Source organism: Dama dama, chromosome 10 (genome assembly GCF_033118175.1).
Source record: "Dama dama isolate Ldn47 chromosome 10, ASM3311817v1, whole genome shotgun sequence".
NCBI lineage: Eukaryota > Metazoa > Chordata > Mammalia > Artiodactyla > Cervidae > Dama > Dama dama.
The window spans coordinates 37,833,242-37,845,580 of record NC_083690.1 but is presented as its reverse complement, the minus strand read 5'-3'; the positions used below and the strand labels follow the sequence as shown (position 1 = coordinate 37,845,580).

The 12,339-nt window shown below is 53.2% G+C and overlaps 1 protein-coding gene across 6 annotated transcripts in view; it reads left to right on the top strand.

Annotated features, from left to right (window-relative positions):
* The window catches only part of TRRAP (transformation/transcription domain associated protein), an 89,277-nt gene that overhangs the window by 47,708 nt on the left and 29,230 nt on the right, over positions 1-12,339 (top strand). For all 6 annotated transcript variants that reach the window (XM_061153683.1, XM_061153679.1, XM_061153682.1 and 3 more), the window contains exons 39-50: positions 814-1,020; positions 2,333-2,491; positions 2,580-2,714; positions 2,961-3,071; positions 3,935-4,081; positions 5,460-5,673; positions 6,229-6,354; positions 7,022-7,168; positions 7,768-7,967; positions 8,675-8,796; positions 8,969-9,182; positions 10,264-10,443. In XM_061153683.1, the coding sequence (XP_061009666.1) occupies positions 814-1,020; positions 2,333-2,491; positions 2,580-2,714; positions 2,961-3,071; positions 3,935-4,081; positions 5,460-5,673; positions 6,229-6,354; positions 7,022-7,168; positions 7,768-7,967; positions 8,675-8,796; positions 8,969-9,182; positions 10,264-10,443 (1,962 nt within the window). The remainder of the gene's footprint in view (positions 1-813; positions 1,021-2,332; positions 2,492-2,579; positions 2,715-2,960; positions 3,072-3,934; positions 4,082-5,459; positions 5,674-6,228; positions 6,355-7,021; positions 7,169-7,767; positions 7,968-8,674; positions 8,797-8,968; positions 9,183-10,263; positions 10,444-12,339) is intronic.

Here is a 12,339-nt window from a genome sequence, read left to right as displayed (position 1 = left end):
CCTGACTCTGTCCAGGTGGATCATCTCGAGCACGTTCCCAGTGTTGCTCAGTGGGTTTGGGCCTTGATGTCAGGCAGCCTGGGTTTCTCCTGCTTGTGAGTTCCGTGACTCTGACAGAGCTCTTCCCTGTCTGTGTCAGAGTTCAGTGTGATCCTACGCTTGAGCACCTAGCCTGTCTGTCCCACTGCGCAGCCGGTTGGGGGTGGCTCTCATCCTGTCTTCTGAGTCACACTTGATTGTTCCTCTGACCCTGCCCTCCTGGGAACTTCTCTGGGCCAGAGATCCCCCCAGGCACCCAGGCTTAGCAGGTCCTATTGTTTCCGGCCTGTCCACGATCTCTGTGCCTCGACCGCCTCCGTGCTGGTCACGCTGGAGGAGCTGGGGCTTGCTCGTGTGTGCATGTGTATGTTTCAGTCATGTCCGACTCTTTGCGACCCCATGAATTGTAACCCGCCAGGCTCCTCTGTCTATGGGGATTTCCCAAGCAAGAGTACTGGAGTGGGTTGCCATTCCCTCCTCCAGGGGATTTTCCCGACCCGGGGATCAAACCTGGGTCTCTCTCAGATTCTTTACCATCTGAGCCTAGTCCAGCACAGGCACACAGTAGGTGCTCAGAAAACATTAGAGCAGACATTTTCATGGATCAAAACTTAATGGAAGAGAAACTCACTACTACGCGCTTTCCTAATAAAAGAGCTCCAAGGAATTGTTTAAAAATTGTTTTTGCAGAAATAACGCCTTGTTTCTGAGTGACTGTTCTCATCTCGCTTGTTAAAGCCTTCATCTTTACTGAGAATTTCTGTCCTGTCTCAGGTGTTCCACAGTCTTCTCAAGGCGCACGCCATGGAAGCACGCGCCATTGTCAGGCAGGCGATGGCCATTCTGACCCCGGCGGTGCCTGCCCGGATGGAGGACGGGCACCAGATGCTGACCCACTGGACGAGGAAGATCATTGTGGAGGAGGGCCACACGGTCCCGCAGCTGGTCCACATCCTGCATCTGATCGTGCAGCACTTCAAGGTGGGGACGCGCTGAGGGTGGGTGGGTGGGTGTGGAGGCCTCAGAGCGGATACTGATATGTTCTCGCGCATTTGCTTTGAAGTTTCCCTCGTCTTTCATTTTTCTGCAATAATGAGGTTGTCCTCATCTTTCAGTGAAGGTATTTCTCCTCTATAGATTAGTATGAGTATGTGTGTGGCTTTACAACATGGAAATTGCTGTAGTTTAGTGGATGTGTCCAAGGTGTACGCTTCTTTCTAAGACAACATTTTTCTTGTAAGTACACTTGATCTTTGAACAACAAGGGTTTGCACTGTGTGGATCCACTCATATGCTGATGTTTTTCATTAAATACATACTGTAATATTACATGATCTGCGGTTAGTTGAATCCATGGAGGTGGAACCATGGATAGAGAGGACTGACTGTAAACTCTATAGTCTAATTTTTGACTTCGTGGAGGGTGGGCACCCCAACCCCTGTGTTGTTCAAGGATCAGCCGTTTTCAGTTATCTGTGAATACAGGCGAGTTGTTACTTTAAGGTGGGAAGTAATGTCATTAATTCTTGAAGAGGTCACTGGCATCTCCTTTTCTATAACCAAATCACCTTCTTCTTGTATTTATTTATATGTAGATTATTTTTCATAGATTTTTGGGTGGAGGAGAAAGGATTGAATTAAAAGTTCGTTCTTTTACAGTCAGCTATTTAGATTTAGGAATTTGCCTCTTGGCATGGCTAACTTTTATGACATCGTCTTAAGTTTAATACATGTCACCAGACTTGCCTATCTAACAAGAATTCAGTATTTCAGCATTTTTTAAAGATGGTCCTTAAAAGCTAAAACACGCTTTTGTATTGGAACTCAGTGGATGAAGGGGGCGTGGTAAACATACTTACAGAAGGTGCTGAGAGATTTCTTACAATTAACAGCATGTTGGTGGTGGTTGGTGACCCTGGGTTGGATTACCTGACTTTCCGGTGGCCTGTGTCCTGAGGGTGTGGGGATGACCAAGCCCACACAAGTAGTGGACAACATTCAGTGGTTCAGATGCCTTGTAACTTGCATTTGTTTTGTTTCTTTTGTATCTTGCATTTGTTTACCATTCACATCAGTAACATATTTTCACGCCATTGTTGGCAATCCGTTTCTGAAACTTTTCCTTTTTATATTTAAGTCACGGTTCAGAATGCTCGGGCGGAAGGTTGGGTCGCGTGCTGAGGCGGAGGCGGGTCGCGTGCGCGTGCCCGTGCGCGCCCGGTGCGTGCGCATGCCCGCGCCCGGTGCGTGCGCGTGCGCGCCGGCGGCCCTGGCGTGACGGCCGTGTCCGCAGGTGTACTACCCCGTGCGGCACCACCTGGTGCAGCACATGGTGAGCGCCATGCAGCGGCTGGGCTTCACGCCCAGCGTCACCATCGAGCAGAGGCGGCTGGCCGTGGACCTGTCGGAGGTCGTCATCAAGTGGGAGCTGCAGCGCATCAAGGACCAGCAGGTAGGGCGGCAGCGCCTCCCGCCGGCCTTCCCCGCGCCTCTCCCCGGAGCGCGAGCGGCCGAGCCAAGCGCAGGTGCGTCTCTTTCAGCCCGATTCAGACATGGACCCGAACTCGAGTGGAGAAGGCGTCACCTCCGTCTCGTCCTCCATCAAGAGAGGGCTGTCGGTGGACTCCGCGCAGGAGGTGAAGCGCTTCAGGACGGCCACGGGCGCCATCAGCGCGGTGAGAGCGCGGGCCCGGTGCACCAGCGGTTCATTCATCGGACTCGGAATGCGGGCCGGGCGGCAGCACCACACCCCACCAGGCCGCGCCCCCGCTTCCTGGGCCTGGTTCCCTTTCAGGGGTGGCTCGGGCCCCGTTCCTTCTCTGTGACAGCTTTGCTCGTCCGTCTGCCGGGGGTGCCCTGGTGTTTAGTGCGGGGGCCGCCGCCAGGCCGCGCTTCTGAGAGCGCTCTCGCCGCGTCTCCAGGTGTTCGGGCGGAGCCAGTCTCTGCCGGGCGCAGACTCCCTGCTCGCCAAGCCCATCGACAAGCAGCACACGGACACCGTAGTGAACTTCCTCATCCGCGTGGCCTGTCAGGTGTGGTATCCGCGCGTCTCAGGTTAGGGGCCTTCTGAACGAAGGCTGCCGGGTAGACTCAGCGAGTTCAACGGTCTGTGCCTGTTCGGTCAGAAAAGAAAGAGATAAACCAGGTCTGAGAGCTCGTCTGTAGTAGTTTGTCCCTTTCTTACCAAATTTGATTTGTTTAGTGACATGCTGATGTTCCTGAAATCTTCCTGTGTTTTATAATAGGGTTTTTTATAACTTTTTTTCCCATCAGTGTGATAAAATAGTGGCTATGTTACAATTAACAGCATGTTGGTGGTGGTTGGTGACCCTGGGTTGGATTACCTGACTTTCCGGTGGCCTGTGTCCTGAGGGTGTGGGGATGACCAAGCCCACACAAGTAGTGGACAACATTCAGTGGTTCAGATGCCTTGTAACTTGCATTTGTTTTGTTTTTTTTGTATCTTGCATTTGTTTACCATTTCACATCAGTAACATATTTTCACGCCATTGTTGGCAATCTGTTTCTGAAACTTTTCCTTTTTATATTTCAAAGAAACCCTTGTAAATGAGAGTTCCCTCACAAAGTAGTTTTACAGCTATTAAGAAGTAGTGTACACTATTTCACAACACTATCGAGGATCTCTTAAGTCCTGGAAACAGGCTACCCGCCTATCAGCCGATCCGCCCCTGAGCACCGCAGCGTGCTGGGCACGGCCGGGGAGGCCCTGATGCCGCCCCTTCAGTCACACAAATGAGTGCAGGTCACTGCTGACCCGCTGTGAGGGGGCGGGGTCCCAGCGGAGGCAGAGGCTGGGTGCGGGGTGGCCAGGGCGGGCGAGCGGCCTGGGCCCTGTGTGCAGGGTAACTCGGGCCTGACCCCAGTGAACTTCCAGGTCAACGACAACACCAGCGCGGCGGGCTCTCCTGGGGAGGTGCTGTCCCGCCGGTGTGTGACCCTCCTGAAGACGGCCTTGCGCCCAGACATGTGGGCCAAGTCGGAGCTCAAGCTGCAGTGGTTCGACAAGCTGCTGATGAGTGTGGTAGGTGCAGGGCCCTTGGGATGGGTGGGCCCCAAGCCCGCTCCTCTCCGCTGGTCCGGGCCCTCCCACTGCTCTTCTGGCCGCCGGCAGAGGAGGGGAGAGCGCTGGTGCTTCCTCCTCCACCCCAGGTAGAGCTAGGAGTCTTGGAAGCAGAGTAGTGCCCTTGCCTTTCACAGACTCATTTCTTAAACCGACCCACCAGCTAGCCCGGAATAAAACATGTTTAACTGACTTAGTCAACAGTCTTTAAAATAAAGTTGAGTTTTTGAATACAGATTGAATAGTGAACACAGCACCGTATAGTCGGGTATTAAGAGAGAGCCCCAAGTGCCGATCTTTTGATGGCTTTTTGGGCGTTCTTGTTCCTGTAAAAACTGCGGTCCTGTGATTTGTTCGGAGGTTGCAGAAGCTGCTCTCTTGCCTTATTCATCTTGTTACCAGGACGCAGTTCAGTTTGTCTAGGTCTCTGGTGAAACCCGAAAGCTTTCCATTTAAAGATTTTAAAACCTGTGGTAAAGGTCTATTACTTTGTGCTACGAAGATGAGTGTTGCTGCTCAGGTGTTTTGAAAGGCCCCACAGGTGACGTGTGTGAGCGGAGCTCCAGAGGGGAGGCCCGCTGGGCCTGCAGGGAGTGCTTTGATTCCAGCCTTAGGCTTCACTGCTGCATCCTCTGCAGATTTCTTGCGTCTATTTCTCTTTGAAAGGTCAAATTATTTTCCTATCAGAGTTAGTCAATTCTGATTGAGTTGACTCAAGCTCAGCCCCTTCACAGGTTCATATTTTCCAAGAGCAGTGGGTCTGCTCACACTGACCTCTGCCTTTTCCCCAGGGTCCACCTCAGAGTAGTGCACACACAGGGCGTGTGTGTGTGAACCACAGACACAAGTGTCCTGAAGCCCAACTTAAATCCTTATTGTGGACCTTGGTGCTCTGTTCTCTGTTTTATTCTTTTGTTTTGTTTTGTTTTTTAGTGGTGACAGTATAAGTTGGTTTCACTATACACAGTTTCAGGGATACTTCCTTTTGGAAGGATATATGTAGTTGAACTAAAAACATGAGAGGAGAAAAGCAAAATTCATTGCAACAGTTGCCTTTTTAAGCCAAATACTAATGTTTTTCGTGAACTTTTTGAAGGAAGTTTGACTAAATACTTTAGGTGAATTTATTGAAAGGAAGACTGTGAAATTCTGCTCCTCACAGAACATGGTGGTCCTTCGTACACCTGATGTGCTCACTCCCTCGGTGGTTCTGGGTGTTTTTTTTTGGTTTCGCCTCCTGAGTGCTCAGTGGCACGGGGCTTGGGTTTTGCCTGCCCCCTCCTGTCGCCGGCGTTCACGTGCTGTCTCATCCGCGCATGGCCCGTTTCCCCCGTTGCAGGAGCAGCCGAACCAGGTGAACTATGGGAACATCTGCACCGGCTTGGAAGTGCTGAGCTTCCTGCTCACCGTCCTGCAGCCGCCAGCCATCCTGAGCAGCTTCAAACCCCTGCAGCGTGGCGTGGCCGCCTGCATGACGTGCGGAAACACCAAGGTGCTGCGGGCCGTGCACAGCCTGCTGTCCCGCCTCATGAGCCTCTTCCCCACCGAGCCGAGTACGTGGCTGTGGCTGTCTGCACCCCCCCCCTCTCTCTTTTCTTTCGGCCTGGCTGGGTGGGCCCAGAGCTTGTTACTGAGAGTGCTCCCCCCTCCTCTGCTTGCCATATGAGCCATTTTATCATCCAGGCTGTTTTTTTTGTACCACGAAACTTTCTTTTTAAAAAAGGAAGGTTGACATAACTTCACAGTCAGAGTCTTTGCATTACATTTTTTGGTCCGCTTGGGAGATAGTTTTTCTTCATCAGCTAAACATTACCGTTTCTGTAAGGTTAAAGGAAAGTTTGATTAAAGCATTTTGGTCAAGCATTGAACAGCTGGCAGGATAGAATTTTGGCATGTTTTTCGTGTGTTTAGGGGGTTGAGTTGAGGCTCAGGGACATGAACGGTGGTCACTGAGCTCCGTTAACTGGGAGCCACGGTTCCTGGGGTGAGGGTCAGCGCGGGTCCCAGACGACAAAGCTCTGTGCTGGCCTGGGGAGAGTCAGCATCTCTCAGAGCTGGGCTGGGCCTGCCAGCCGGACCCTGGCCCCACAGCCCCACTCCTGTTTCAGGCACTTCCAGCGTGGCCTCCAAGTACGAGGAGCTGGAGTGCCTGTACGCGGCCGTGGGCAAGGTCATCTACGAGGGGCTCACCAACTACGAGAAGGCCACCAGCGCCAACCCCTCCCAGCTCTTCGGTGAGTGTGCGTCCTGCCTGGCACACGCCTCTCGGCTCACTTGGACGGGCTTGCCTTCTGGGAAGGGCACAGCATGTCGGGAGTTCTGAGCTGATGTGTTGTTGAGAGTGTCTGCAAGTGGCCGGGTGCACCCAAGGCCACGGTCCCCTGGGGTCTTGGAGATGAAAGACCTTCACCCAGCCTCAGAGCTTCTTCCTGCCTCAGACACACATGTTCCTCCCCACCCCCCACCTCCAGGGTTGTTTAAGGTCCACGGTATAAGCTTTCATGGGACGTTTACAGCTCACTCTTGCACACATGGGGCCTGGGGCGGTGACCCCACGCAGGCGAAGCAGGGGAAGTCATCTTGTGAGTGTCGTCGGCCTTAGTGTCGGCCTTAGGGTCTCTCTGCGTGGCCGTCTCGCGTCCACAGGTTCAGCTGACTGAGGATCCTGCAGCGCCGTTGTGTATACTGTTGGAAGAAAGCCATACACAAGTGGACTCGAGCAGTTCAGACTTGTGTCAGGCTCAACGGCAATGTGACATTTCAGATCAATCTGTACTTTTGTTAGAAACAGCATGTTTTTGTCTAGCATGTTGTTTAAATGTTTTTAGGAGTAATTGACATTTTTGTGAATTACTCAGCTTTTAGAGACTCAGAAACCCCCTGGCGCTCTCTCCCCTCCAGGGACCCTGATGATCCTCAAGTCCGCCTGCAGCAACAACCCGAGCTACATCGACAGGCTGATCTCGGTCTTCATGCGCTCCCTGCAGAAGATGGTGCGCGAGCACCTGAGCCCGCAGGCCGCCTCGGGCAGCACGGAGGCCGCCTCAGGTGACGCGCTGGGCCGGGCCGCCTCGGCGCCGCCGCAATTGGCAGCTCCACTGCGCCCTCCTTTCGTGTTCATCATCATTTGCTCTCAACAGAGAGATTCTGAGCGTTTCATTGACTATCAGAGTCAAGTGCTCTTTTAAAACAAACTGCTTTTGAAGTTTGTGATTGTAAGAATGAAGAGATTTTGAGGAACACTTGCCACTTGATGAGAGTTAATCTCACAGTTTTGCTATAAGCAGAGATGGTGTAATCAGAGCCACTGTTTCTGAAGAATGAAGTCTCAGGGTCCAGACCTGAGCTGTGAGCTCTGGGACTCGGGTGACGTGTTGTGGGGAGGGGAGCTGTGGGAGTTGCACCTCTCGGCCCGCTGGGGCCATGCACGTGACTTCAGGGCTTGGCGAACCCCGGTCCCCTCAGCTCTGTCGTCCCCTGCCTTCTGAGGAGGCTGTTGGGCCGCCATGGCAAGGCGGTGCGGTCAGAGCCAGGAGGCACTTCACACGCCAGAGCTCTAGTTTCGGCGAGAAAGCGTCCTGGGGAGGTCGTGGGCAGGATCCAGCCACTTGGGTGGTGGGAATAGCCGGCATCTCTCCCGTGAGCAGGGACCAGTGAGCTGGTAATGCTGAGTCTGGAGCTAGTGAAGACGCGCCTGGCCGTGATGAGCATGGAGATGAGGAAGAACTTCATTCAGGCCATCCTGACCTCCCTCATTGAGAAATCCCCCGATGCCAAAATCCTCCGGTCCGTGGTGAAAATTGTGGAAGAATGGGTTAAAAACAATTCCCCGATGGCAGCCAATCAGGTGAGCTGGGCAGGGTCCTGGGCTCTGGCCTGTGGACCTTCCCGAGTATCCAAGGGAAGAGTCAGCCGTTGCTTTCTAAGTTCTTCTGCAAGTTCTCAAGCAGAATATTTTTTCTCTCCAGTATTTGCATTCATGGGATCTTTTTTTTAAGTTGGATTTTTCTCATTGTGCTTCACAGATTTTAAACAGAAACTTGAAATAACTGGTTGTGTAATGTGGTTTTCAGTTCAGTTCAGTCGCTCAGTCGTGTCCGACTCTTTGCGACCCCATGAATTACAGCACGCCAGGCCTCCCTGTCCATCACCAACCCCCGGAGTTTACTCAAACTCATGTCCATCGAGTCGGTGATGCCATCCAGCCATCTCATCCTCTGTCATCCCCTTCTCCTTTTTCTTCTGTTAAAATGTTAAATGAGCCAAAAATAACGATGAGGGACTATTACTTGGTAACTAAGATGCTTGCAAACTTCCAATTTGTTTTCTAGTTTAGTTGCTTTCTCTCCCAAGTGAGTTGTAGGCTCCCCTCCCCCCCGCCCCCCAGGAAAATTATGTTGGCACCTGTCTTGGTCTTAAGCATCCTAAGGACCATTTAGAAATGACCTTATTTTACCTGACAAGACTGTAGGAGCTTAAAAATCAGTTGAGCAGATGACTGAAATACTTTTGAACATGTTCTTTCTCAAATAATTGACTCTTAAATTTGTGCAGACACCTACACTCCGGGAGAAGTCCATTTTGCTTGTGAAAATGATGACCTACATAGAAAAGCGTTTTCCAGAAGACCTTGAACTAAACGCGCAGTTTTTAGACCTTGTTAACTACGTCTACAGGTAATCACCGTAGCCAGACGCATGTCACGTCATCCCTGGTGTGCTGTCTGACCCACTGGTGTTGTGACTTTTTAATCTTCTCATATACAATAAGTTTTAAACACCCGTTTACATTGTAAGACACGTAGCGTATGTTGGCGTCATTAGTGAGCCTTTTGTTCAAATGTTCCAGGGATGAGACACTGTCAGGCAGCGAGCTGACCGCGAAGCTTGAGCCGGCCTTTCTCTCGGGCCTGCGCTGTGCGCAGCCACTCATCAGGGCCAAGTTTTTCGAGGTTTTCGACAACTCGATGAAGCGTCGTGTCTATGAGCGCCTGCTCTACGTGACCTGCTCCCAGAACTGGGAGGCCATGGGGAACCACTTCTGGATCAAGCAGTGCATTGAGGTAAGTCAGGCCCAGAGCCAGGTGTCCACACCCATGCGGAGAGGCAGACATCTCCACGGCAGAACCGCTGTCATCTCTAATAAGAAGGAATTGACGAACAGCTGGGAGGTGGAGCGGCCAGGCTAAGCCGGCCTGACAGCACACGGGCTCTGACCCCTTGGCTCATGGGGCCAGGGAGCTGGGGGTGAGGGCCCCCACGGACAGTCAGGCTGTTTCAGTGGACGGTGGGTCAGATGGCCTCCGTTTCTAACTAGCTTGTGGTCAGGTGTCTGTATTCCTCACTATTTGGCTTTATTACCAGCGTGCCACACCAGGCAACCTCGGCCTCCCGTGAGAACGGGAGGTTACGCATGCTGTGCACACAGGCTGTGGGCTGCGCCTGCCGGAGGCACCACTGTCTGACACCCGGGCTGTGAGATTGCCCTCGAGGGAGAGGTGGGACTCGAGGGAGAGCGTGTGGGCGCGTTCCCACCAGGGCTGAGGTCTGTTCTCAGTGCTGTGAGCAGCAGCGGGTGGAACCCTGACGGCGGCACAGTGGGCAGGGCTCCCCGACATGCTCTTCATTCAGGAGACGGGCGGGTACCTCAGGCTCTGGGTCAGGTGGTCAGAAAGACCTTGGAGGAGGGGCTGCCGCTGCTCCTCTGGCCTGCGGTCTGGCCTGTCTCCAGGCGGCACCAGTGCACGGCCCCCCTTTTTCTGCCTTCCTGTCGCTCCTCACGACGACAACGACAGAAGCATCCTGCTAGTGTTAACCCACCCGGTGCCGCCCAGCACAGGCTTCCTGCTGCCGCCCAGCCGTTCTCAGGCCTTTCTCAAAGCGAAGCGGGTCGCGCCACTCCTTGGCTCTGCCCAGCGCACAGTCTAGCCTCCGGGGCCCTGTCTCGCTGGCCCCTCTGTCCAGCCCGCTGAGACGTGGAGTCGGGGGCACCTGAGTGGGACAGTGGGAGGGAGGTGCAGGCTCCTGTCTAGGTGGGGGCAGCGGGATAGAGCGAGCCCGGCGCTGGGGGCTCAGCCACACGCGTGTGCCGGGCGAGGTGACTCGGAGGTCACCGGGGGCCTTTCCTCCCCTGCGCGCCCCCAGCTCCTCCTGGCCGTGTGTGAGAAGAGCACGCCCATCGGGACCAGCTGCCAGGGCGCCATGTTGCCCTCCATCACCAACGTCATCAACCTGGCCGACAGCCATGACCGCGCGGCCTTCGCCATGGTGACGCACGTCAAGCAGGAGCCCCGGGAGCGCGAGAACAGCGAGTCCAAGGAGGAGGTAACGCCCCGCACCTGCGCCGCCTCCCCGGCCGGCCTCCCGGCTCGCTGGGACGATGCTGTGTCAGCCGTGGGGTGTTCAGGGCGAGAGCAGCTCGTCAGACCCTGCCTCTGCTGAAAGGTCTGAGTGCGGCGCCTGTTCGGTTACTTACTGTTTCCTTTGTCATGTCAAGGTACAGTGGACGTACATCCTGTTAGTCTCGGGTGTACAACGTGAGGATTTGGTGTTTTTGTGTGTTGTGAAATGATCACAGTAAGTCTAGTTAACATCCATCACCACACATAGTTACAGGATTTTTTTCTTGTGATGAGGACTTCTAAGGTTTACTCTCTTAGCAACTTTCAGATACACAGTGCAGTGTTGTTGACTGTAGTCCCCGTGCTGTGCGTTCCACCCCCGTGATGAGTTTATCACCAGCAGTTTGTGCCTTTGCATGTCTTGGCCTGTCTCACCTCCCGCCTCCCCCCGCCTTTGGCCATCTGCCTTCTGTGTTTATGAGCATGTGTCTGTCTTTGTCTTTCTCTCTGACGTATTTCACTGAGCACAGTGCTCTCGGGGGTCTGTCTGTGTTGCAGATGGCAGGATTTCAGGGTAGAATTGATGAGCATCTGGTGTTGCCATTCGGTTTTAAGAGCAATCAGTTACCACGGGTTGGTGCTGCTGAGGACAGGGTCTTTTAGTCTCTGCTGATGGTCCTCTCCCAAGTCAGGAGTCGCCCACATTGTATCCTAAAGCACCGCTCTGGGGAGTGACGCTGTCTGGAAGGAGCCGTGTCTCTAGCTGGTTCGACAGGCCACCTACTCTGACCCTCCTGGGTCTCCACGCAGTCTGGCTGGGGCAGCCCGGGAGCCTGTAACTAACCGTCAGGGCTGAGCCTCAGTCCTGATGGTTGTCAGGGCTCCGTGTGGGAGTGGGGACTCCCCTCAAGGCGTGGATCTGTGAGCGTGTCCTTCAGGCTTTCGGCCCTTGGAAGCTCAAGCTGGCTGGAGCGTTGGGTGTCCGCAGATAGCCAGTCGGTACTGGCAGAGGGAGGCACTGTCTTTCCTCTGAAAGGGGTGGTTTGTACCCCTTCTTGTTTGTGAGATCTCTACTTCATTAACAAATAAGAAATTAAAACTTTCTTCACTTTACACTTGTTAAGCAGGCGATCGTTTGGTGATGGGACCCTCTTTCCTTTCTGTGGTCCTCTGTGGAGTGAGTGGCAGCTTCGGCATTACTCAAACGCAGCTTTGGGCTTTCCCTGGTGGCTCAGTTGGTAAAGAATTTGCCTGCAATGCGGGAGACCTGGGTTCAATCTCAGAGTTGCGAAGATTCCTTGCAGGAGGGAAAGGCTACCCACTCGAGTATTCTGGCCTAGAGAATTCCATGGACTGTATAGTCCTTGGGGTCGCAAAGAGTTGGACACGACTTCGCTTTTACTTTCACTTTTTTGATGTGACTCGTCTGCCTTCTCCATGGCGCACACCAAATGTTCCATAACCTGACTTAGAGCCCAGTGTGGGGATGGGATGGGATGTTGACTGTCACTTCCCAGAAGCTTCAGACAGAACTCCGGTTCCTTCCTCTTTGGGGGCGAGTTGTGTAAAACCCTGTGCCCACAGGTGCTGTGCATTGGCGCCGATGATGGTCTTGATCCAAGTGAACACGCCCGTGCTGCTTTCTCAGGAACGGCAGGCGGTGATTCCTAGTGGTCTTTATACTCCTTAAAGTTGTGCTTCTTTATTTTCCTTTCCATAATCCAAATATGACCGCAAAATGCTGACATTTTTATAGCATCAGGTAAGAAAGCGCTAGATCTGGTCTAGTTTTATTTGCTTGTCTTTTATTTTAGAACTCAGGATTATTTAAATTATTATAGACTTCCAGGAAACCGAAGTTTTACTTGGCAAAAATTTA